The 24,977-nt window shown below is 44.7% G+C and overlaps 1 protein-coding gene across 1 annotated transcript; it reads right to left on the minus strand.

Annotated features, from left to right (window-relative positions):
• Nucleotides 1–479: 479 nt before the first annotated feature.
• LOC310696793 (serine protease 53-like) lies at nucleotides 480–15,419 on the minus strand. Its single transcript, XM_083482812.1, has 14 exons — nucleotides 15,228–15,419; nucleotides 14,606–14,777; nucleotides 14,173–14,417; nucleotides 13,601–13,737; nucleotides 11,096–12,069; nucleotides 10,386–11,012; nucleotides 10,010–10,178; nucleotides 6,788–7,044; nucleotides 5,972–6,102; nucleotides 4,769–5,006; nucleotides 4,411–4,546; nucleotides 2,712–2,959; nucleotides 1,470–1,606; nucleotides 480–1,374 (listed from the first exon to the last, which is right to left on the minus strand). The coding sequence occupies exons 6-14, from the start codon at nucleotides 10,732–10,734 to the stop codon at nucleotides 1,108–1,110; spliced, it is 1,932 nt and encodes a 643-aa protein (XP_083338938.1). The 5' UTR covers nucleotides 10,735–11,012; nucleotides 11,096–12,069; nucleotides 13,601–13,737; nucleotides 14,173–14,417; nucleotides 14,606–14,777; nucleotides 15,228–15,419; the 3' UTR covers nucleotides 480–1,107.
• Nucleotides 15,420–24,977: the final 9,558 nt, after the last annotated feature.

The following is a 24,977-nucleotide window of genomic DNA, read 5'->3' on the forward strand; positions in this document are numbered from 1 at the left end:
GACCGCATGGCTCTAACAAGCCACTCTTATGTTCCTATACCAATAATTTAGGAACTTTCATCACGTTATAACGAAACCAAGTTTTACTGCCTGTGTAACATTTTCTGAATGCCATAGGGGAAAGTGCAACCTTTGAAGAGTTTGCAAGCACATCATTATTAACTTACCAAACATGTGGTCTTTTTCTATGCTAAGGAAAGAGTGGACTATTTTGGAACTCACAAGGGCATATTTTAAAGGTCTGAGAGCCTATATTTCAATGCTTTACTTTGCTGCATGTTTTGTGGTTGTAAATCTCTGCTGGGATTTCTCACCAAAGAATGCTTGCCTAAAACCTGGATAATGGCATCTGGAAAGTGTGTACATACACCTCACCCACCTCTGTATTTTTTCCTTGCCACCAACAAGGAAAAGAAGGGCTTGAAGTTTCAGTGCTAGGCCCAATATTGGCCTTGTACCGACTTGAACTCTACAATGTATTTGAGAGCATTTTTTTTATTGATTCGTAGTTTTAATTATAAGATTATAGTCCAAGTGCTGATATCAGCTATACTTCCCAATTGCAGACAAATATTCTATGCAAATACCATGCTTGGGAGAAGTAATGGAAGACTGTACAAATCAGAAGTTATCTGGAGGCTCGACTATGTATTGTATGGAAAATTCTCCAGAACGTCTACCATGGTTTTTCTATCTTTCTCCCTTAAAGTCCTTAGGATGATGCCTTACATATTCTTGAAATATCTCCATCTCATTTTTGTTACTTGCTCATTTACTGAAACAATAGCTGGCGCAGAAGTCCACAGTAGCCTCAAGACTTCTTGCTAGACTCTCATTCCCAGGGACAGGCCTCTAGTTGATGGCATTGTCCAGAAAGGTGCACATCTGGGCCATCCCAGCTGAGACTTGATAGACCACTGCTGGAGGCAACTGTAGCAACTGCCCTTCACCTGGTGATTTGTTGTGGATATCCCATGGTGCCTGCAGAGATGAGAAGAGCGGGGCCACTTCCAGCACGGAAAGTCATGCACCCGGTAATCGGCTGCAGAAGCTGAACCGTCCAACGCAGCACCTTCAATAGGAATGAGAACACACTAATATGTGTATTCAGCCTAACTCTGCCTCCCTAAACAATGAGAGGATCAGGAGGAGCATCCAGCTACTGGGTCCACAGGCTGCTGCTCTCCCACGGGGCAGGAATAATTGGTGCTTGGCTTGTCTGGACGTTTCTTCTATCCAGTCCACATAGGAGGTGATGCTGGAGGACAGAACAACCATCTGGGATCCCGGAAAGGGCTCACTCATCAAGCCAACCTGGCTCCATGTCATGCTCTTGGCCTCCAAGTGGCACAGCAGGGCTGCACCCTCACCTACCTGGGAGAAGAAGAAGAAAAGAATGATGCAAGAATGGCCTATCACAAGGTGTGAAGATGAGTGGTTGGTTGGAGGCTGTTTGGAGAGATACTCACAGCAGCACCAGGCAGGTAGCTAGAGCTATTTCTTACAACACAGTACATGCCTGGATTGACCCCAGGATGTTCCTTGGCACAGTCTGAGGGCATCAGCACCTTGACTTGGTATGCGCTGGAGTCAGCCCCAATTTCACCTGTCAAAAGATGGGTGATTAGCCAGCAAACTGCTTCCAATTCACTTCCCACTTTTGGGAAAGAAAACTTCCAGAATCCTTCCTCCATCCTATGGCATACTGCCCCAAGCTCCACCCTGTCAGAATCCAGCCTTGAATCCCAAATGCCTGGACTCTATATTTGTCCGCTGAATCACACCATTTTATCCTGAACTAATTTGTCTCAGGAATTGTGCCCTCTGCACCCCACCTCTGCTTCCATCACCACAATAATAATCTAGTTTAGCACCACTGAAAAATCCACAACTTCCCTACGCTTTTAGCCATATGCTTTCATCATATCTACGCCATAAACACGGGGCCTAATTTACATGTTGTGAGGGACACGTTACCACAGACATATGGTCCCCTCCTGCAACTGCCAAGACATGAGATATATCATCATTGCTTTCAGTGTTTTTTCACTGTACTACATTGGATGATGTTTGCAATGTGCATGATGATGGCATGTAGCATGTCATTTAACAAATGTTACTAGGGAGACACAAGAGGCAGCGACAGTCAAGAGTTCCTCTCAACATCTTTCTGGTACACTTGCACTAATTTTATAGCCATTCCTTCTCCTCAGATAACCCTGGAGATTTTTTGCTCTGTGAGAGATCGCTGATAAGTCTCAGCACCCTTGCCAAACTACAGTGCTCAGGATTCTTTGCAGGCAGCCATGGCCATTGCATAAAGATTGATGGAATATAGATTTGGAGAGTAGATGTCTCCCTGGTGGGTGTGTCTTCAAGGACTGTCCACTTCTACTCAGCACAGCTGATCCTTACAGTTCACACACAAGGTGTGTGTGTGTGTGTGTGTGTGTGTAAGCAAACGCGCGCGCACGCACACAGAGTAGTTGGGGGCAAAAGCCAGGTTAAGCTCCATTGGCTGCCTGCACAAATCATGATGCAACTTATTGCAGGGTTACAGGGCTTCCAATTGAATGTACTAAGGGATATTTGATGTTAAGGAACAGAGACTGTTTGAAATAGTCTTGGAGCATACAGCCCTATACAATAGCAAGGTCCCTCTCTCCTCTCCCTCTCCCTTCACCCCACTCCCAGTCAGTCTCCTGGCATACCAGATGGCATCATTTGTAGACCCATCACTTTGCAGCTATCCCAGGGCTCCTTTGGGAAGTATGCCATAGCAGCCACATGTTGGTCAAAGGTGAGGGGCTTCTGGAGGAGCAGCAGAGCCACGTTGGAGCTGCCAGAGAGACTGTGCTGCATCGTCTCCTCATAAGGGTAAATTGCAGCAACATGGATGCCTCTGGCGTGGCCCTTGGGGTGTGTCAGCCTCACAAAGACAGCTATGTTTCCTGGGTCCCTGCAAACAGCAAAGAGCGGCCTGGAATAACTCTGTTTTGGGTCAAAGGAAAAGCAACAGGGCAAAGGGAATAGTGTAGGCTAGTCCATTAAGGCAAATGGGGTACTGCCCCACCAACCTCAGTCTGCCCTAAGCCCCTACCCACCTGCCTTCTTAGCTACAACCAGTTCAGGTGATGGCACTGGCCGTCTGCTTTTTCCTCCTCCTCAGTCTCTGTGTTGCCCTTGCAGAACTCCGCAGGGAGCAGGATGGGGACAAAACTAGAATCAGTTGGCGCTGGCTGTTATTGACTCCAACTCCATTGTGGCCTCCCTGCTTTCCACCCTACCAGTCCCAAATGGGCACTAGCCATCACTAACAGGGAATAGTCTCTTGTTCTTCATTTTTTTTGCTCTTGGTAGGACCCATAAGGTCGGCGGTTCAAACCCCCGCAATGACGGGGTGAGCTCCTGTTGCTCAGTCCTAGCTCCTGCTAACCTAGCAGTTTGAAAGCACGTCAAGTGAAAGTAGATAAATAGGTATCGCTCTGGCGGAAAGGTAAACGGCGTTTCTGTGCACTGCTCCAGTTCGCCATAAGCGGCTTAGTCATACTGGCCACATGACCCGGAAGCTGTATGCCGGCTTCCTCGGCCAATAAAGCGAGATGAGCGCCGCAACCCCAGAGTCGGCCACGACTGGACCTAATGGCCAGGTGTCCCTTTACCTTTACGACCCATAATGATGGGACAGGGCAGGCAGCAGGCTCAGCTATGTTTACATACAGTAGTTCATTCAAAGTAACAACTCCTTCATAAACTATGGTAAACTTGATGTTGACCTATGTTAAAGCTAATCTGGGCCTTTTTCTTGCTTCTGTTCATGTTAATCTGAGCTCATTGGTGATGCTGCGGAGTACAGCCATCTCCCTCTCCTGTATGCCCTCTGGGCAGCTATATCCTACAGCAGGGGTCAGAAAACATTTTCAGCAGGGGGCCGGTCCACTGTCCCTCAGACCTTGTGGGGGGCCAGACTATTTTTTTGGGGGGGGGGGAAATGAATAAATTCCTATACTCCACAAATAACCCAGAGATGCATTTTAAATAAAAGGACACATTCTACTCATGTAAAAACACACTGATTCCCAGACCGTCCAAGGGCCGGATTTAGAAGGCGATTGGGCTGGATCCGGCCCCCGGGCCTTAGTTTGCCTACCCATGTCCTACAGCCTAGGTGAACAAAATAGGTGTGCCTCGTTCACATTCACCCTGTAATGAAATGTCTCCCTGCCCTAACATGTAGCACGGAATGGGTGAATATTGATAAATGAACTAGAGTCCCCCAAAGGGCATGGGCTCTGATCTCCTAACACAGGGCTAGAGAACCTCTAGCCTGTGGGCCTAAGTTGGCCTGGCATGCTTCTCCCATTTGGCACTGATTCTGAAGAAGGGCAGGAGAATGGGGGCATCACTTACGTCTGTTGAACACACTGTGCTGTAGTCAACACCCAGTAGCGGTTCAGAATTGAGCCCCCGCAGCTCTGATTCTCACATGTGGCGATGAGCACTTGCCAGGGCAAGGACAATTGTGCTGAGATCCATGCAGCCAGGGCTGAAGAGGTCAAAGAGGCTGGGTCAGTGTGTGGGGGGGGGGGGAGAGGACAATAGCAGGGCAAGGGAGGCTAACTCTAAACAGCAGGAAATGTACATGAAATGCCATTCAGGGGTGCTCTGGAAGGCATTGTGCCATCATAGGTACAGGCCACAGTGACCTGGGGAGAAGGGACATGTGTTTTGAAGCAGCTCACATGAGAAATTCCAAGCTATCACTCACTCTCTGGTTTCTGTAGCTGCCTAAGATTTTTTGTAGGCCTCAGATGTTTCCAAGGAACTGTGCGATTGTAACGATACCCTGCAACCTTTGTGGTCCTCTCCAACCAGGGCAGGTAGTGGGGCAGACTGCTGAAGACATAGGGGCGAGAGCAGGCTTCATCAAAACTGCTCAGCACCCCCAGCTGAAGCCAGGCCCCATCCTGGGGGTCAGGGCAGATCAGCGGAGAACCCACATCACCCTGGATAGGAAGAGGGAGAAGGAAGAGAAAATGAGAAAGAGAAGAAGGTACAAAAGAAACTTCCCAATCATTACACTCTTTCTGTTATGTACTGAAGTTCTCATCCTGGGCCAGCAGGGGGATACTGTAGATAGTTATGCAAATAAGATATCGAAAGTGACGTTCAGTGATTGGATAGTTTTAGAAAATTGTTACAGTTACATTGTACTGGAGCTCTATATAAGCAGGCTGACTGAACCCTTCAGTTCAGTTCTGTCCTGGCCTATAAATAAACAAGAGCTGTTTGAAGAATCGCTGTGTCGCCTGATATGTTCACCCACAACTTAACACTTTCAAACAGCAGTTGACCTGCTTTCTGTGGGGCACTTTATGCTAGAGCTGGCTCAGTAGCTGCCTCAAACAACAGGAGCCCACAAGGCTTTAGCCCTGCAGGTGCCCCACCTGCCCCACTGCTGGCACAGAAATGGTGCTCGTACTGGTGCCGATTTTGGCTGAAATCACATCCGAAATTTTGCAAGACCTTGTGGAGCATGCACCATCTTGTGCAATTTCAGTGATATCTCACCCAAAATTGGTGCTGTTGGCAGCAGGGCAGGTAGAGAAGCGGCAGTGGCAGGGCAAGGCGGCACTTCGACATGCCGCCTCAAGTTTATGCAAACCATGTAACAAGCTAATTTGTAAATACCCATCTACTGGATCCATGATAGCAGTATGAGAGAGACAGAGAGACAGACAGACAGACAGTCAGACAGACAGACAGACAGAGAACATGCAATATCTAGGTGCTGTTGTACACCTGAAAGAGCTATGTGTGGCAGACAGGAATTATGTCTTTTAACCTCTTCAGTTTAACAAATGGGTGAGGAGACTGACTTTTTAAATCCACAGCCAGCTGATATCAGCACCGAGTCAAAAAGCGGTGGAGGTGGGTCATAATGATGATCTACTCCCAAGCTCTCTCTCACCGTGCAGACTCCTTCCGGGCCCATTTGAGCCTTGATACAGAATATGGCATTGGAGAGCTGCTCCCCAAGCTGGTCGCAGCTGGTGACGCTCAGGATGTCTAAGGGATGTCTCAGCAGCACGGCAGGGCCTCCTACAGCAGGGAGAGAACACATGGGGGTAGCACCATCTGCCCTCAAGTTAGGCAGCATAAATCCATCTCCATGCCCTCAGTGATGACCACCAGCAGGGCACAGAGATGAGGATCCTTTCACCTTCCAGCTGTTGCCAGACTACAGCTCCCATCATACATGACCTTTGACAATGTTGGCTGAGGCCAGTGGGAGTTGGAGTCCCTTAGCAACTGGAGTACTGCAAGTTCCCCACCCCTATAGTAGGATAAAGAAATTGAGCAGATGGGAACAGGAGGGCTGAAAGTTGAAGTGGGCAAGAGGAATAAGGAGAAGGCAAAAGAAAAGGAATATTGGGATAGAGAGTGGACAATGGACAGGAGTGTCCATGAAGATGAGCTGTGGAAGGTTGATGTTCCCAGACTTATCTGAAACAACAAGACAGATCTCTGGCTGCCTGCAAGAGTGATGTGACACTAGCATTATACCTTTTATGCATCGTTTCATGAGAGGGCACAAAACCAGACAGACTTATCTCTCTTGAGTATCTTTTCCAAGCCTCAGCCTGGGGACCCTAACTACTAACTGATATGCAATCTTGCTCACAGAATCACAGAGACTGGAAGAACCAACAAGGTCATTTAAGAGAGCCCCTCCCTGTGCAATTCAGATCACAGTGTACAAGGAGAAAGCAAGTGCACCACTCACCTTCCAGCACAGACCAGCCTGGTAGCCAACAATTTCTGAAGCCACCTATTGCATCTGCCTTGTCTGAGAGACACACGGGTGCAACAAGGGGACCAAATTCCAGTGGCTCCTCCAATTGCAAAAGGCCCAGGTTGTGAAGGTCCCTGTGCTCCAACCAGTTTGGGTGTGTCAGAGACTGGTGGGTCTGCACTGAGTACGTTGCCTTGGAGATGTCAACTAGACCAGCCTGCACCAGGGCCAAAGCTTCTGAATTTTTTCTGAAAAAGAGAAACAGCAACATAATAGTTTCAGCAACCACACACAACATGTTGCAGAAGCAGGTATCGAGCACTCTCTTGTAGATACTGTTGTTATTTGAACTTTTATTATATGAACTGTGAACTTTATATAAAATGCAATCAAATAAAATGTGCTTCTGTGGCCCCATAACACCTGCACAGCATGTAAAACAAATGACATATATTTGGGGTGGGAAGGTTATTAATGCTACATAAGGACTTCCTACTTCAGTGGGCACAGAATGATGAATACATGTTCCAATGTGGTGGCTGGGTAACTTTTTAAGGCACAACTCAGCACAAGTCTGGAAATCACTGAGAAGGATAAAAATGCATACTGTTCTAGCATGCTAGTAAACCACCCTGTGATCCTAGGATGAAGGGCAGTATTATTATTATTATTAATAATAATAATAATACAATAAAATTCAGCATTTTTAAATGAAGAAGAAGAAGAAGAAGAGTCTGGATTTGATATCCCGCTTTATCACTACCCTAAGGAGTCTCAAAGCGGCTAACATTCTCCTTTCCCTTCCTCCCCCACAACAAACATTACTTACGGATTCTAAAGAAAGAGGGGGATTTCCCCCTACCAGATTTGAAAATCTATTTTGAAGCAGCAGCGCTTTGCTGCATTAAAGAATGGATACAACTAAAAGATACTGATGTATTAGATTTGGAGGGATTCGACAATGTATTTGGATGGCATGCATATTTATGGTATGATAAGGTAAAGGCCCATAATGCATTTAAAAATAATGTAATTAGGAAATCGTTGTACAATGTTTGGATAAAATACAAAGATCTTTTAGAAAGGAAAACGCCCAGATGGCTTTCACCAATGGAGGCGAAGGCTCAGAAAAAGTTAAATATGGAAATCAAATGGTTGAGATATTCAGACTTATTATTGGAGGATAATGAAGGATACAAACTTTACCATTTTATCAAGTTAAATATAAGTTAAAATTGGTTACACTACCACCAGATTAATTAATTGTATAAATTAGATAAGAAAAATGGTTTTGCTTCTGAAAAATCTAAGTTGGAGACAGAGTTGTTGGATTCTAAAGTTAAAAATCTGTCTAAAATATATAAGTTACTGTTGGCGTGGCATACAAAGGATGAACAAGTTAAATCAGTAATGATAGATTGGGCAAGAGATATAGGCCATAACATAATGTTTGAGGATTGGGAAAGATTGTGGAAGAAAGGGGTTAAGTTCACGCGTACAATGTTAAAGGAAAATATAATGAAAATGATGCATAGATGGTATTTGACCCCTGTTAAACTAGCAAAGATTTATCATAACTATGACAACCTATGTTGGAAATGTAAAGAAAAAGAAGGAACTTTTTATCACATGTGGTGGAGCTACCCCAAGGTGAAAGACTTCTGGGAAAAGATTTATAACGAATTGAAAAAAATGATGAAATATACATTTATAAAGAAATCAGAAGTCTTTCTTCTTGGAATAACAGGTTTGGAATTGCCCAAGAAAGATGTTAAATTATTTTTGTATGCCACAACTGCTGCTTGAATATTACTAGCTAAGAAGTGGAAAATGCAAAAACTAACAACTGTGGAAGAATGGCAGATGAAGATGATGGACTTTTTGGAGCTCGCCGACCTGACCGGTAGAGTCTGCGACCAGAATGAGGAGGAGTATCAGGAAGAATGGAAGAATTATAATTACTATTTAGTTAAATACATTAAGTTAAATTAATTGGAAAAAGCTTGCAATTACCAGCTAGGCCTAGGATTTAAATAAGTAATGCGAGGAAATATTATGCTTAATGCTGAATTGGGAAGAATGACTGATGTTAAGTGATTAGGTTAAGATTTCAAGAACTTTGATTTGGAAAACCGTTAAAATGATATTCATTGAAATTGAACTAGGGGGATACAAGGAAGTCACTTAACAATGTTAAGAAGATTAGTTTTAATAAGGTTATGATTTATGTTTGTCTGTTTATTTGTTAATGTGTTTATTAATTTTGTGAAAACCAATAGATTTTTTTGAAAAAAAGAAAAAGAAAACAAGTCTGCCTTGCCTACAGTTTTGAGTAAAACCACTGAAATTCATTCCTTATATCTTTAGAGTTTTGGTCTACCACTGCGATTTTATTTATAATATTCTGTTTCCCCCCCGAAAAATGGCACCGAAAAATTGATTTTTCAGCTTGTTATCAGATGAAGGAGAATAAATTAAAAATTGTGTATAGGTGGTACCTGATGCCCACAAAACTCATCAAAATGTACAAAAGGGGCTCTAAACTCTGTTGGATATGCTCAGAGGAGGAAGGATCCCTAGAACACATGTGGTGGCCTTGCAAGCAATCAAAAAATATTGGGAGATGGTCTATGAAGAATTTTTTTAAAAAGTTTAAATTTACCTTCACCCCCAAAACCCGAAGCCTTCCAGCTAGCCATCATAGGTGAGGAGCTACCAAAAAAGGTGTGTAACCTATTTTTATACGCCACAGTTGCTACAAGAATTATGTATGCAAAGATTTGGAAAGACAAAGCTATTCCAACAGAAGAGCAATTGTTCGATAAACTGACTGTTTGCAGAATTAGTGAGCATGACTTCTAAAATAAGGGATTGTGATGAAGGGAGGACAAGGGCTGAGTGGGAATATTTCAGAGAGTACCTAAAAAGAAATGATATTACAACTGGCCTGCAAGCAACTGTTTGAACAACAGTAAAATAAAACAAAGGATTTGGTAGAATTAAAATAAGGTGTAGAAAACATCGGAAATGCAGCAAACTAAGGTTATGTTAGAATGTCACTGAAGGTTAGGTTGGGAAGTCTGTAAAAAATAGTATAAGGTAAAATGTGTATGGTGTACTGTAAAATTGAAAATGCAGAGAGAGAGAGAGAGACCAAGACAATGCACCCATCTAGAACTAGGTCAACCTGAATACCAGTAACAGGATACTTACATAAGGTTGGCACAGTTGGCTGAGGTTAAAATCCACCAGGGGTTGAGAATGGAGCCAGCACAGAAATGCCGGATGGGCAGCGTGAGAGCAACAACCCAGGGAAATTCCCCCAACTCCGCCTCAGAGCAGCTTGGGCATTTGGGCACAAAACCAGGCCGCAGCCCACATCCTGAAGGGAAAGCCCAACATATTAGAAATGAATTTGCTTGCCTTCGGTTCTCAGTTTATCTAACGGAAGTCTGAAGTAATATTATCCAGTACACTCTATTTCCCGACAGAATGATGGGGGAGCAACTGGTGGCACACACATAGCCAGTTCCTCAGATCTCCCCCTTATTATTATTATTTTTCAGGGGTGGGGAGTACATGTACTCACCAAATTTGCGATCTGTAAGAACTGCCATCTTGTTAAGTTGGTAGGTATGGGAGTTGGCATCCCATGCCAGTCCCATCTCACACTGTTTCAGCGTCACCTGTACAGGGAGTTGCAAGTTGGGCATTATGGTTACACTAGGTGGGGCAAGTAATGCTAGGGAAGGGCCAGGAGATGGGCCTTCCTCGCGTTTACTCTTGGGGAACTGTGGCCTAGCTACAACAATATGAACAGGAGCACCTTGGTTGATATAAGTGTCTGGTATGGATGCTACGGCTGTTGAAGGAGGCGTTTGTGGCTGTGAAGTGGTAGCAGGTATTATTATTATATGTGGTTGTACAACAGCTGACATTTCTGTTGAGTGTATTGTGGATGTTACAGATATTTGGTTGGTTGTAGAGGATGTTGTGGACGACTGCCCTGTTGTTGTGGACGACTGTCCTGTTGTTGTGGATGACTGCCCTGCTGTTGTGGACGACTGCCCTGTTGTTGTGGACGACTGCCCTGCTGTTGTGGACGACTGCCCTGCTGTTGTGGACGACTGCCCTGTTGTTGTGGACGACTGCCCTGCTGTTGTGGACGACTGCCCTGTTGTTGTGGACGACTGCCCTGTTGTTGTGGACGAATGCCCTGTTGTTGTGGACGACCGCCCTGTTGTTGTGGACGAATACCCTGTTGTTGTGGACGACCGCCCTGTTGTTGTGGACGAATACCCTGTTGTTGTAGACGAATGCCCTGCTGTTGTGGACGACTGGCCTGTTGTTGTGGACGACCGCCCTGTTGTTGTGGACGAATACCCTGTTGTTGTGGATGACTGGCCTGTTGTTGTGGATGACTGTCCTGTTGTTGTGGGTGAATGCCCTGTTGTTGTGGGCGACTGCCCTGCTGTTGTGGACAACTTCTGTGTTGTTGTGGATTTTAGTGCTATTGTAGATGTTGCAGAAGATAGATGTTCAAGTGTGGAAGACACTACAGAAGATGTTTCTCTGGCCATTGTAGATGTCTGTCCAGTTGTTGTTGTAAGTGTTACATGGGGTGTTGTGATATTGGGGAGGGACTGTGTTGTTGTGGATGTTTTCTGAATTGTTGTGGATGTTGTAAAATTTACATGATTATCTGTTGCAACTATTGTGACTACTGACTGTAGTCTATTGAGTGCAGATGTAGAGTGCACTGAAGTTGTAGGTATTACAGTCAATGGTTTTGTAGCTTCTGGCGGTGAGAGTTCATTTGTAAAGGTAGAATCCAACAGTGGGGGCTTGGATGTCAAAGATACTTCTGATGGTTCAACAGGTCCAACTGCTTCAGATGCTTCAGATTCTTGTTCCACAATTGGGGGTGTTATAAACGCTTGTGGGACTTGTGTGGTTGTTTGTGCTGTTGATGTGAATACTATGCCTGTTGGGAATGTTACAGATTTTCCAGCTGTTGAAGATAATTCTCCCTCTGTTTCAGACAGAGCATATAATGGTGTGGTTGCTGGGGAAGACAATTCACCATTAGTGGTCTTGCTATCTTTCAGTTGTGGACCAAGTGCTCCTTCTTGACTCAGCCACTTCAAATGGGATAAAATCTGAGAAGCCAGGATAGGAGCTGTGCAGTCGTGTAAGCTCTGGGACACAACACCCATCACCTCCCAGTGCCCGCTGCCAGGGTCACGACAAATCACAGGACTGCCCACAGACACCTGTAGCAGAAAAGAGAGCATGATAATCAGATATGGAATGAGACAACTAAAGCAGATGATAAAAAGGGGTCTGTGTCACTAAAAGCAGTAAGAAAGGCTGCCTCTTGGGAAGCATAGGAGCTCAGTAGTTTTTTTCCAGCTCCTCAGCTATGCTGCAGTTGGCATGAAGAGGCAATTATTTTGTTTGGTTGTGCTGTTTCCTGTCCGCACCAGCAGGTGAAACATGACAGGATGTGTCCAGAATGAAGAAAAGGTGTCCCTGTCATCCCCGCCCTTCATTTCTCCTACATAACTATTTGTGCTTTCTGGTAATGTTTGTTGGTGTCCTATACACTCACACTTTAAAAAAAATCCCATTAGAATTCTGGTATTTCCAAACCTTGGCCAATCTTCCCTTCCCCTCTGCTGATTGTAGTTCCTTTCTAATCACATTGGTCCTATCAAATAGTATAAGACCAGATCTAACTTCCCACATACACAAAATGGTGACTAGAAAAGGGAAGTATAGAATGGGCACCCACTAGAGAACTAATGAGGTAGAATTGGTTTGGAATACAGAATCACAATTTGCTGGCCGTTGCTGAAGTATGAGGGAAGTGCTGCCCTTCTCGTATGCAGCTTCCTTTTTGAATTTTGAACAAGGACCCCAAATCAATATGGATGTGCCTTAACACATCTTCCTGCATCACAAAATGCAAAGAGATATGACAACAGCAATAGCATTGTGTGAAGTACTCTGTCCTGGTACCCCATTTGCTAGAGAAAAGGCACCTGGCAAGGGATCCAGGGAGAGAAGAAATGTTAGCAATGCTTAAGCTCCTGGGTTGTTCTGGAGACAGGTTGCTTTGTACAAGAGGCTTCTTCTCCGTACAAAGTACCCTTTCTACCTGTTTCCCATGTTCCCTTTTGTGAGCCTTATGTGTACAACATGAAGTCAGAGAGATACAGACACATGCTGTGCACCCTATTATCCGGCCTCCCTGTGCGGGATTTATATACAAATGGTAATGAGCTGTGATGGGTTGATGAGTGAGTCACCCCATATCCACCCCATTACCAGAAAGCACCCCATATACTCTGTTGTGGAGATGTGGTCTGGACAAAAAATTATGTGCAAGTGGCCATTGTTTAATCCCTCCTCCCCAACGTGATCAATGGGTAGGGTTTTTTGTGGCCAGGTCTAGCTCCTGCCAACCTAGCAGTTCAAAAGCATGTCAAAGTGCAAGTAGATAAATAGGTACCGCTCTGGCGGGAAGATAAAGGGCATTTCTGTGCACTACTCTGGTTTCGCCAGAAGCAGCTTAGTCATGCTGGCCACATGACCCAGAAAAACTGTCTGCGGACAAATGTTGGCTCCCTCGGTCAGTAAAGCGAGATGAGCGCCGCAACACCAGAGTCGTTCATGACTGGACTTAACTGTCAGGTGTCCTTTACCTTTACCTTTACCTTTACCTTTACTAGGGTTGGTGTAAAGTGTGTGTGTGTGTCCCCATTCACACAATCGTCCCTGAATCCATTCATAAGGGATTACCATGCAGTTTGTGTCATTAGACGCCTCTCTTGAAACACACAAGTTCCATGATTTGCCTATGTCAGGCCATTGCTTGGCACATTCCGATGTCACCAAAGTATGCACAATGATCTCCTTCATTGACCATCTGAAGGACCCTGTGAAGATGGAGAGATGACTATAAACTGCAAGGCCTGTTAGCCTAACTCCAGGGATCCCCTCCTGCACTCATCAGTCTCAGCGCTGTGCGTGTGTGTGCATGCGTGTTTTTTTTAAATCAAATTCTCCTACATAGCCTTCTCTAACTTCTAAGCCTTCACTGACCATATTTTTCTAATATTTCCATAGCCCTAAGATATATAATTTATATAATTATATAATTATACAATAATATAATTGAGTAATAATCACCGCAACACTCTCAATATATTAAACTATGTGCCAAATACACATTAGTTGAGTATAGTGGTTCTAACAGATGTGACACATACACTTAGTCTTGCAGACTTATGAGTACCTATGACTTTGGGCTGTGGTCACTTTCCCCACTAGCACAACCCCCTCGGACCTTGACAGGGCACCTCCAAACTCACCGTCGTGTCTCCGCTCAATAATCCTACATTCCTCTTGTGTGTCATAGGGTTTTTCTTTCCGAATGACACAAGCTGGCCATATGTCTGGCTTCCTTAAATCGATTGGCTGGCCAAGCAGAATGAGTCCCAGGTCATTGTTGGGTGGTGCATCCCAAGAGCTGAAACCCCGGTGTGAAATGAACTGGCTCACTGTCTTGGTGCTGAAACGACCATGAGCGCCCGTGAATTCTACATTGCTCGGCTGCCTGCAAGGCAAACATGGAAGGTCATTTAATAATCAACCATAGCTATCAGATCCTGAATGGTGAGACCTTACTCCACAACAGCCTGTTCATTGTTCAGGCACTCTGTTTCATTTCAGAACCAACCATCTTAGGACCAGAGCTAGCACTCCATCAGGAGAAAAGCACTTCCAATCTCTCACATTACTCACATCAGTAGGAAACAGTTGGCTGCTGTCAGGACCCACCAGCTGCTCAGGACAACTCCTTGGCACCTTTTGCCATTGCCAAATATGTTCACTAACCATGGCGCTTCCAGGGCTTCTCTCTCATCTGGGGAGGGAGACTTGTCCCAATTCGTCCAGGGATGCCGGATGCTACAGACTACAGAGGAACAGTAGAATATTGTAGGATCTCCCATTCCCTGCATCCTGACTGTGGTACAATGTGTAATACATACTTTAGTTGGGGCTTTGGATATTGAGTGGTGGTTAACCCCAATGGAGGAGTCTTTGATGGCTCACCAACACTCCAGGCCAGTTCTAGAGTTAGCCTCTAATGTAAACCAGTATTGCACATCCTCCCTCAATATGGTACATGTTAGTCAAATGAATTGGTTGGCTGTGCAAATGAACGCCACATGGGACCTTTTTCTTTTTAAAAATATGAGCTTTATACATAGTTCATTGTCAGGGGCTAATGTTCTGTACTTGAAACCTCCCATTCAGTTATACCACTTAATCCTAAAGAGTTTCTGGGTTGCACAAGCCTTTCTGCTTCCCATAACATGGGGAGCAGAACTCAAGTGTGCTAGCTCTGACTGTGGTCACTTACAGGTAGTGGAGGAGGACAAAAACAACTGGAAAAGGGCAGAGAGCCCAAGGAGAAGCTCCATCCTTCCTCTCTATGGCAGAGGGAGGCTTTGGGATCATAAAGGTGCTTCATAGGGAAGATGAGAAGAGGTAGTGTAATCCACAGGCCCCACTGAGGCAGGGAGTCAGCACATGAGTTGTCTGGGATGGAACATTTAAGCTCACAAAAGACTCACCTGTGACATCAACTCCATAGAACTCTGAGAACTGCTTTGAATTCTAGCATGCCTTAAGACTCGAGTTCAGTGTTCCTGTCACCTCTTCTGATCCTTGAATGCAGTTCTCTTTCAAAGATGCTGCTGTCCCCAGCACTGGCTGGAGCAGATGGGAGCTGGAATCCAAGAAACATAAGAACATGGGGAAAGCCTGCTGGACCTCGCTCACCTAGTCCGAGCAACCTGTTCTCACAGTGGGCAGCCAGAAACATATGGGAAGCGCCGAAACAGGACCTGAGCTTAACAGCACTCTACCCATTTGTGATTCCCAGAAAGTGGAATTTAGCAGGGGTTAGAACATGTGGAGGACCAACTGTGACCCGTATGTTAAAACAAAACTGTTGTGCAATTATGGACATGGCAGTAGTTTGAAATTAGAGATACTAATTATGTTTTATGGCACTGTTACACTCTAGAATAAGATGCATTTAAAATAAGGTTCCTCTGAGCAAAGTAAATAAAGCCACAGGTGTTACCAATCACCTGCAAAAAATGTTTACTAGCCTACTGGGAAGCAGACAGGAAGGATGGAGAGCTCTGTCCCTCTTGGATGCATTCATCTCCTGTGTGGAGAGTACTGAGTGTTCCATCTCTCCTCCATAGGCCTGTTTGCTCACTTTCATTGAATTCCTAGTTGCTAGTGTTTAATTCAGGGCCAGGTTATCTACTGCTGTGTGAATACAGTACTGTCAAATTAGCATGCTTTAGCTGTACTTGTTCATTAATGGAATTCTCCTACTCCTCATATCAGTGTTAGCCACTAAGGGGCACTTCCAGATGAGTTTGTGGAATGAGTGCTACTCAGTGCTATTTTTCTGGCGGTGCCGGAACTGAGTTCCAGGCAGAAAAAAGCTCTGGTGCTACTCATGCATGCAAGTTTTTAGTGTATCAAGGTGACGTCATCAGAAAACTAGCCCATGCTCCCCACCCCATTTAATATTGATTGCTCCTTACCACACTTCACTGATGTTGAAGTGAGCAGTTTGTCATGCGGCTCGCTTCTATCACTTACCCCCTTTTCTCTGTTTTGCTACTCAGCTAAGGATCATAACCTAGCCTTTTTACTTCTGGTGCACAGGTAGAACATCCCGATTGATATCTGCAACTCAGCGGCCACTTGCCACAACCAGGCTGTTGTGGAGGCTGGCTGGAGTGGTGGCTGTGGGAGCCATGAACCCCAATAAAAGCTGTGAAAACTTGCACTCATTCTGCTCCAGCTTCTTTCTTGGAAAGTAAATGGCTGGTCGAAGGAACCTCCTCACTGGAGCAGGGGCAATATTTTGATAGAGGTCTTGCATAAGAGAAAACTTGCACAAGATCCTTTTTTTATATATAAAAAAGGCTGATATATGTATGGTGACTATCTTTAAGCAACAGGATTTGGGACCTGGAAGTGGGGTAATGTTGAAGGAAAACAGCCAGAGTTACTGTAGCTCAGCTGGGCTTAAAATTTGAGTACTCTGCTGTATTCTGTCCTTTATTATATCTGGAACCCATAGATGGGTGGGATTTGATGTTCCCTTGTCCTCCCCCACCCAAAGCACAAGCCTCATTTCCCCGCACTGTGAAACATGTTTATAATACTGTATCTGCTCTTGTGCAATTCCTGTCAATCTTTTTTTAGGTGTGCATGTTTAGATAAAGAAATACCTGTGTTCATACCTAGAATGGATTAAATAGTGTGGGGGTCAGAAAGGATTTATTAAGAGAAAATTCACACAAATTTTACAGTCACCTGGTTTTAGGGTCTGGTACGATTGAACTTATTTTTTCAGTTGCCAACTCAACACATTCAAAGGGCTTGGGTTTGTGTGTATGTTAAACATTATTTAGAAAGAGCAGCCAGAGTGGGGTTGGGGGGACCACATATAAAATGCCTACTGAAAACAAAATACCACATAGCGTTTTTATGCTTATTCTCAAAAAGTAAGGTCTGCACCAAGCTTCAGATTCCTGCTCTTAGTTACCGGGGTTTGATATTTTGAGTTAGATGTTGTTGTTGTTATTGTTATCCCGCCTTTTCCCCAGACTGCCACCATGAGAGAAGTCATGTTTCACATGGGTCTGTGAGGTGGGCAAAGCCAGCTTTCCCCTCACGCTTGCCCTCTTGGCCACCCGAAATGTTCAAAAGAGGGGCGCAGGGCACCATGTCAACAGCGCAGGGTGCTTTCCCTGGCGACCACCCCACAGCTGCCATTCCTACTTGGCCTCCCACGAGTGGGCAAAGCAAGCACCTCCCTTAGCCGCCTAGGGATCTGTCCCCTCGCCCCTTTTAAAGATGGCGTCAGCCCTGTGAAGCTGTTCTCCTTGAGGGCGCCTTTGCACCCTGTCGCCCTCAAGATGGCTACAAAGGAACTGGCACTCAAAGATTTTGCCCGCCCCAACTCTCTTCACGTTTTTCGTGGTTCATGAAGAAGCGACATAGGTTTTCCCAAGCAGAACCGTCTGAGGACGTAGGAATGGCTGCTTCACTGGGAACAGAATGATCAGACCAGTTAGGGGCAGAGGCTATCTTGCAAGGGAAGGCAAGATGCAGACATGTTTGTGTTTATGTCCTTGGCCAGCAGACTGGAGTGGGGGGATGGGGACGTGCATGAACATGGGGGAAGTGCTGCCCTTCAAATTCCAATATACTTTTGAATTCCAGTGACAAAATAATTGCATTCCTCGACTGCTTAAGTCTCACGAGGGTGCGCCGTCTAGCTAGATCCGCTTCCACCCTCACGTTGCTTCTGTGGCAAAGGGAAAGCAGGAGCAAAGATTGCTGAAAGATCTCATGGGGTGGAGGATGACAAGTCTTCGCCATGGACTTCCAAAAGGGCGACAGGAGGACATAGTAGGAAGTCATCCTTCTGACACACACAAACACACACACACATTCTTCTTTCTACCCTTCACATCCAGCGTGTGAGACTTGTTTAGAACTGGCACTTCATGCTCAGGACAGAGCTGTGCTGGATGCAAACAATCCTATACATGTCTCCTAAGTAAGTCACATTCAATTCAATGTGACTCCATGCCAATGATGCAGGATTCCATCTTTAAATGTGTTTAGCGTTTTGTCTGACTTCTTCCTTTCCCCAGGGCTACAACTGTTTTGCACAAAGATACGGCAACTCGGGCTTTCAGAGGATCTCCTGGGCACTGTGGCTTTCCCAGTTGCCAAGACCATGTTAAAAACTAGGCTGTGGGACATAGATCGCCAGGAACTAATCTCAGCTGTGGAAAAAACATGTTGCCCCCTTTATTTTTGACTCTCTTGGGTGCAGGAATTTAATCTTAATTACGTACAAGAAAGAAGGGCCTTTACGCTGGCTAGGTTCAATTCTAATCCTTCTAACCTCCTTTGGGGTAGGTTTGCAGGTTTGGCAGAAGGAGATAGGATCTGCCCATGCGATGCCCACCTGGTGGAAACTCCAGCTCACAAGGCCCTTAACTGTAAAATGTATGATGATCTCTGCCAAGGATTTCTAGACCATCTATGTATTGCAACATGGAAACCAGAGACGGAGGTCATGCGCTTCTTATTACAGGGGACAGACCAGGAGCTCACCAAGCTAAGTTCCTCTATTTGATTTTTTGTTGCTGAAGTATGCTACAGGATCCTGCCCTTGCTGGAAACCCTCAGAGATGAGGCGGATTGCTTGCCTCTTCTGCCCTTTGGCAGGTGACTGTGCCGTTGGGGTGGCGACGAGATCGCACTGGCCTATCTATTCTGAATGTATTCTGAATGTTCTTATGTGATGCCAATAAAGGTTACTTGACTTGACTTGAATTCAATGTGACTCCATGCCAAAGATGCAGGATTCCATCTTTAAATGTGTTTTATCCTGTTCTGCCACTTCTCACCCCCCCCCAAAAAAATTCCTGGGTACTCTGCCTCCACAAAAGGACCACTGGACCAACTTAAGAGCTGCCAAGAGGGGGAAATGCAAACAGATGCAGTCCAGCGGTCTAGCACTAAGCAATAGAAAAACACCCCCCATTTCTTCGCCCTCTTTCTTCTCCACAACCACAATATGTCCATGACATTAGTGTCTCATACTGAACATTAAGTTGTGGAAAATACTGTGAATCGAAAGTGGAGACGCTATATGTATTTTCCCTTATTTGTTTATTTTGTAACACAAAATCTTCAATAAACACTTTTTTTAAAAAAGGAAGAATGCTGTGCTGAACCACACTAGGTAGCTCTCCAAAAACAGCCACAAACGTATTGCTGCTGCATCCTTCCTTAGAGGTTGTGATGCTAAAGATGTGGGTTCCTCTATTACAGCTGCTTTTGATGCTGCACTGTTAGCCTATAACCATGAAGGTACAATATGCCTTTGAGGCAGAGAGAGAACAAATTCAAGCCATATATGAAGCTCACACAGTTGCTCCCCCTCCCCAATTAAAGAGGGCTTTGCTATGCTTAGCATGTAGGTGGTTTGGCTATGGGCAAGTGCTTCTCATCCGAGGGGCAATTTACACGGCAAGCTTATACACAGGCTTTCTCACTCTCATATATCATAAATGGCTAGTTACAGCCACACTCTGTTCTGCATCCAAGCATTACTTGTTTTGACTTGAGCTCTACTTAAAAATAACAAATGTTTCTCAATAATGAGGTACTAATTTCCCGAAGAGTTCTCAAAAGCCAGCCTAGGAAAACTAAGCAGGATGTTCTGTGTCTCGGACATCCTTTATAGCATTTGCTTCCCACCCTTCCTGGAAGGAACTCCAGGCAACATACGTAGGATTCTCTAATTTTAACCTCACAACAGACCTGGGTGGTAGGTTGGACTCCAAAATAGCAATGTGATAAAGGTCACTCTGCGAACAACATAGCTGAATAAGGATTTGAATCTGGTTAAACACATCAGAATCCACCTATGGAGACGCCAAGGAGGCCCCTCCAGATACAGCAATGTCTGTCACCAGACACAGGAAAGCAATTAAAGGCATAACGAATAGAGACACCTTCCAAGAGATATGGACCCCTTTCTTTAAGCTTGTTAATGACAAATATCAAGACCTCGTTATACAAACAGTTCAATATTTTCAGTTGGAGAGGTTACATTAAGTAATATGTTTGAACGTTGAATGTGAAAGTTTATGTCTAGAGTCAATGGATAGAACAAACACCGTTAGATGTACTGTTGGATGAGTGCTTAATGGTTTTTGTATTTGTTTAAAAACCAATATATATATATATTTTTAAATGACGCCCCTCCAGACTATCTCCAGATAGACTGTTAAATCACTGGAGATAAGGATGAACTGAGAGTCAACCTCAAAATAAGTGGATCAAAAAGCCATTTTTCTACTGTCTATGCCTAATGGTTTGGATGGGAGTTAGAACAAGCTAGCAAGCTTGAGAGTTGCCCAAATGTCGAGTAATCACCTTTTAAAGGTAAGAACTAACTGCACTCTCTCTCTTTAAAACACTTCTGGGACAAGGAAACTGTAACAGACCCCAACCCCACTCCATCTGCTGCGGAAAATCTAGAATCTGAAAGTACTGCCTTCTGTCATTGAGAAAAACAGAAAGGAAACTGATTGTTAAAAGTGTTTAAAGCAGAGTGAAAACCCCAATTTATGGTTGACAAGAAAGATTAAACAGACGAGAGGAACCCCCTATATGTGAAAAATCTTTAATCCTTTTTCTGCTTCCTGCCACTAGAGAACTGGAAAAGCTGAAAGTAAAGCGATCATCATTAGCTGTGAGAAAGGAATTTGCTTTGAGATAAGACACAGTTGCAGCTGTGGAAATATTAAGGGGGATTTAGTTGCTAATAATATCAAGTACATCAAAAGCATCCAGTTAAGGTACTTTTGGATCTCCCAGTGACCGCTGGTATTGTTCAACAGTTGATGGCTGAACAATTAATAATGAGATCAGATCAATGTTAGATGAAGAAAATGAGCCAGAGAGATATGAAATGGAAATGGGGAACACTCAGAGAATTCAGACCAAACTGATGAAAAAGTGGCAGGACTGGATCATGAAATAATTAAATTTAAAAAATGGAAATGACTTCCATACAAGGATTTGGAGAGGATAAAATAAAAAATGGCGAGATGAAGAATTATTCAGATAGCATTGAGAGGGGAAAAAAAACTTTAGGAAAATTTCAGTCCTGGCCTTCCTTCAGTTCTAGCAAAAAGATAATATTCTGCATATGACCTGGAGTGAATTTAGAGGATGCTATTAAAATTATGGTACTCTTTCTGGAGCAAAAGCAAATGGAAGGTCATAGATGATGAGATTAGGATACTATCGTAAAAACAACAGGAAATGGAATTGAACATATGGAACTGGACATGACCTAATGCATGTATAATGGGGGGGATATGGAATATTGGCCCAATGTGTGATCACAGTGGGGAGACTTTAAGATGGACATGGGACAGAATAACTTTTTATCATTCAGTATGGAGTAATAGTGGTGGGAATTAACAGAAAAAATGGTTGACATTTATCAATAATAATTAGGGAACCTATCTTTGTCTTTACACGGGAAAAAGAAAATAAATTAGACACCTTGACTTAAAATAAATATTGTTTAACAGAAAGTGGAGAAGATGGATGTTTGCATGGACTGAATGATCATATTTTTTAATGTAACCAGCAGATGGAAAATCAGTTTTCTTTTAGTATCTTTTTGTCTCCCTGCCTCCTTTTGTTTTTCTTCTTTCTTCAGTCTCCTATGTTTGGGGCCCTTATTAACACCCAGAGATTGTATACTCATAGGGCTGGTAGATGGTTGATGGAGGACCCCGTGTGAGAGAAAGGGAAAGGTCGGTCTCCCAGGGTGAGAGGCTGAGAGAATAAAGACCCAGGCGAGACCTGGGAGGAGCGAGTGTCCACTGTGGGTGGTAAGGGCTAAGAATTACTTTTTAAGACTTTGCATTCAACTTATTTTTTTTTTTTTGTAGCTGTAATTTTACTTTACTATGGGAATCTCTTAATAATTTTTCCAAAAAGGGGGTGGGGGAAGAGACAGAGTACTGAGAAGGCAGCCGGCCTGAGGAAGTCGGGGAGAAGTGCTAGGCTGGAAGAGTTCAATGTCCATTGTGCCGGATGATTTGGAGGAAGCATTCATTCTGTTACTTATTTACATGATTTTTATCCAACCAACTGGTCTGAGCACATGCCTTGTATGCGGAGAGCCCAGGTTCAATCCCAGCATCTCCAGCTAAATAAGGTAACATGACAGGGAAGGAAGGACCTTGGCCGGAGGCACTGGACAGCAGCTGCTGCCAGAGATGGGCAGAATGAGGTTATTTGGACTAAAGTCAGACCAACATGGCTGCCTACCTGAATCTGGGCTAAAGAAAGTATCATATGAAGACTGGAAGAGCAAACTGTTCAAGAATGATGGGAAGGAAAACTGAAGCAAGACTAAAGGTAAAGGGACCCTTGACAGTTAAGTCCAGTTGCGAACGACTCTGGGGTTGCAGCGCTCATCTCGCTTTACAGGCCCAGGGAGCTGGCATTTGTCCACTTCCGCAGTTTTTCCAGGTCATGTGGCCAGCATGACTCTGGTGAACCAGAGCAGCGCACGGAATCGCCGTTTACCTTCCCGCTGGAGCGGTACCTATTTATCTACTTGCACTTTGACGTGCTTTCAAACTGCTAGGTTGGCAGGAGCTGGGACAGAGCAACGGGAGCTCACCCCGTCGCGGGGCCTTGAACCGCCGACCTTCCAATTGTCAAGTCCAAGAAATAAACAGTGAAGACTTTGGCATATGGATAGCCTACACTAAAACTGGGCTAAAGCCCAGCCCTCACTAGTACAGTCATACCTCATGTTACGTTTGCTTCAGGTTGCGCGTTTTCAGGTTGCATCCCGCGGTGACCCAGAAGTACCAGAAAGGTTTCGCCGCTTGCGCATGTGCAGACGCAGGTTGCGTTCTTTTCAGGCTGCGAATGGGCCTCCGGAACGGATCCCATTCGCAACCAGAGGCACCACTGTACCCACAATGGTCAGGGATAATGGGAGTTGTACTCTGCAGCATCTGACTACCTTTGCTTGAGCAGGAAGAGTATTGCCATGGCTGTCTTTGACTTAGGAAGATCACTGCCCCTAACTAGCAAAACAGCCTCAGAGTAAGCAGGAAAGAGACATCATGGCCAATACTGAGGCACAAGGATTGCCAACTCTTTGGGGCCCATTTGGCATTTTGAGTGTGCCATGGGCATCATTCCCTCTTCAGTTGCTCCTTTTCCCCGCCCCTGGCAGATGGAAAGAGCAAGAGCACGTTCTGTGTGTTCTCACAGGATCTGGGTAAAGGTTGGATCCAGTAGGATTAAAAATGTAAAAAGGTAAAGGACCCCTGGACAGTTAAGTCCAGTCCAATTTGACTATGGGGTGCGTCACTCATCTCCACTTTCAGGCTGAGGGAGCCAGCAATTTGTCCACAGACAGCTTTTCCTAGTAATGTGGCCAGCACAACTAAGCTGCTTCTGGCGCAACGGGACACTGTGATAGAAGGTCAGAGCACACGGAAATGCCATTTTTCTTCCCGCCACAGAAGTACCTATTTATCTACTTGCACTGATATGCTTTCGAACGGGCTAGGTTGGCAGCTGGGATAGAGCAACAGGAGCTTACCCCATTGTGAGGATTCGAACCGCCAACCTTCTGATCAGCAAGCCTAAGAGGCTCAGTGGTTTAGACCACAGCGCCACCTGCGTCCCACTAGGATTAAAATGGAACCTCCTGAAATAAAGCTTACATTGGTGTACTGCACAGTAAAACACCACCACCACACTTATCTTCTGCTAGCCAGCAACAGAAAAACATGGATTCAAGGCATGGATCCTCATGATTTTTTATGTAGGATAACAAAAAACCCAATAAATCACATAATGATGGCTTTGAGGGACTATCTTGCAAATATTATTTGGACCTATGACCATCCATCTTTTGTATCATGTCAGTGGTGTAAAGGATTGGATCCATTACAGCTCAGTCAGTTTAGATAGACATGTTCTGTTTTTGGGGGGTTGGGGAGGAGTAACCTGTGAATAATTTCAAGAGGATTCTGCATCTGACTCAGGTAAACGTGTGTGCATATGAATTCTCTCTCTGGCTCTTCATTGCTTCTGCCTCTCACCCAATCTGACACCACTCCCTCTTTTTTCTGCCTCCACTCATCTTTCATTCTTGCTCTATTCCAGGCTTCCTCAACCTCAGCCCTCCAGATGTTTTGAGACTACAATTCCCATCATCCCTGACCACTGGTCCTGCTAGCTAGGGATCATGGGAGTTGTAGGCCAAAAACATCTGGATGGCCGAGGTTGAGGAAGCCTGCTCTATTCTGTCTCCTTTCAGGACATACCACTATCCTGCCCCTGCCTTCTCCTCAGTCAGGCCATTTCCCTTCCCTTTTCCTCCTATTCCCCCATCATCCACTTTCTGTTCAGCTGCTCAGCTGAGCCTTGAGAAGCAGAGAGAGCTAAAAGAGGAAGTGGGACTCACTCTTCCCACTTGCTTTCTTGCGTCATT

The sequence above is a fragment of the Podarcis liolepis genome (assembly GCF_965112155.1).
Source record: "Podarcis liolepis genome assembly, chromosome: 17".
Lineage (NCBI taxonomy): Eukaryota > Metazoa > Chordata > Lepidosauria > Squamata > Lacertidae > Podarcis > Podarcis liolepis.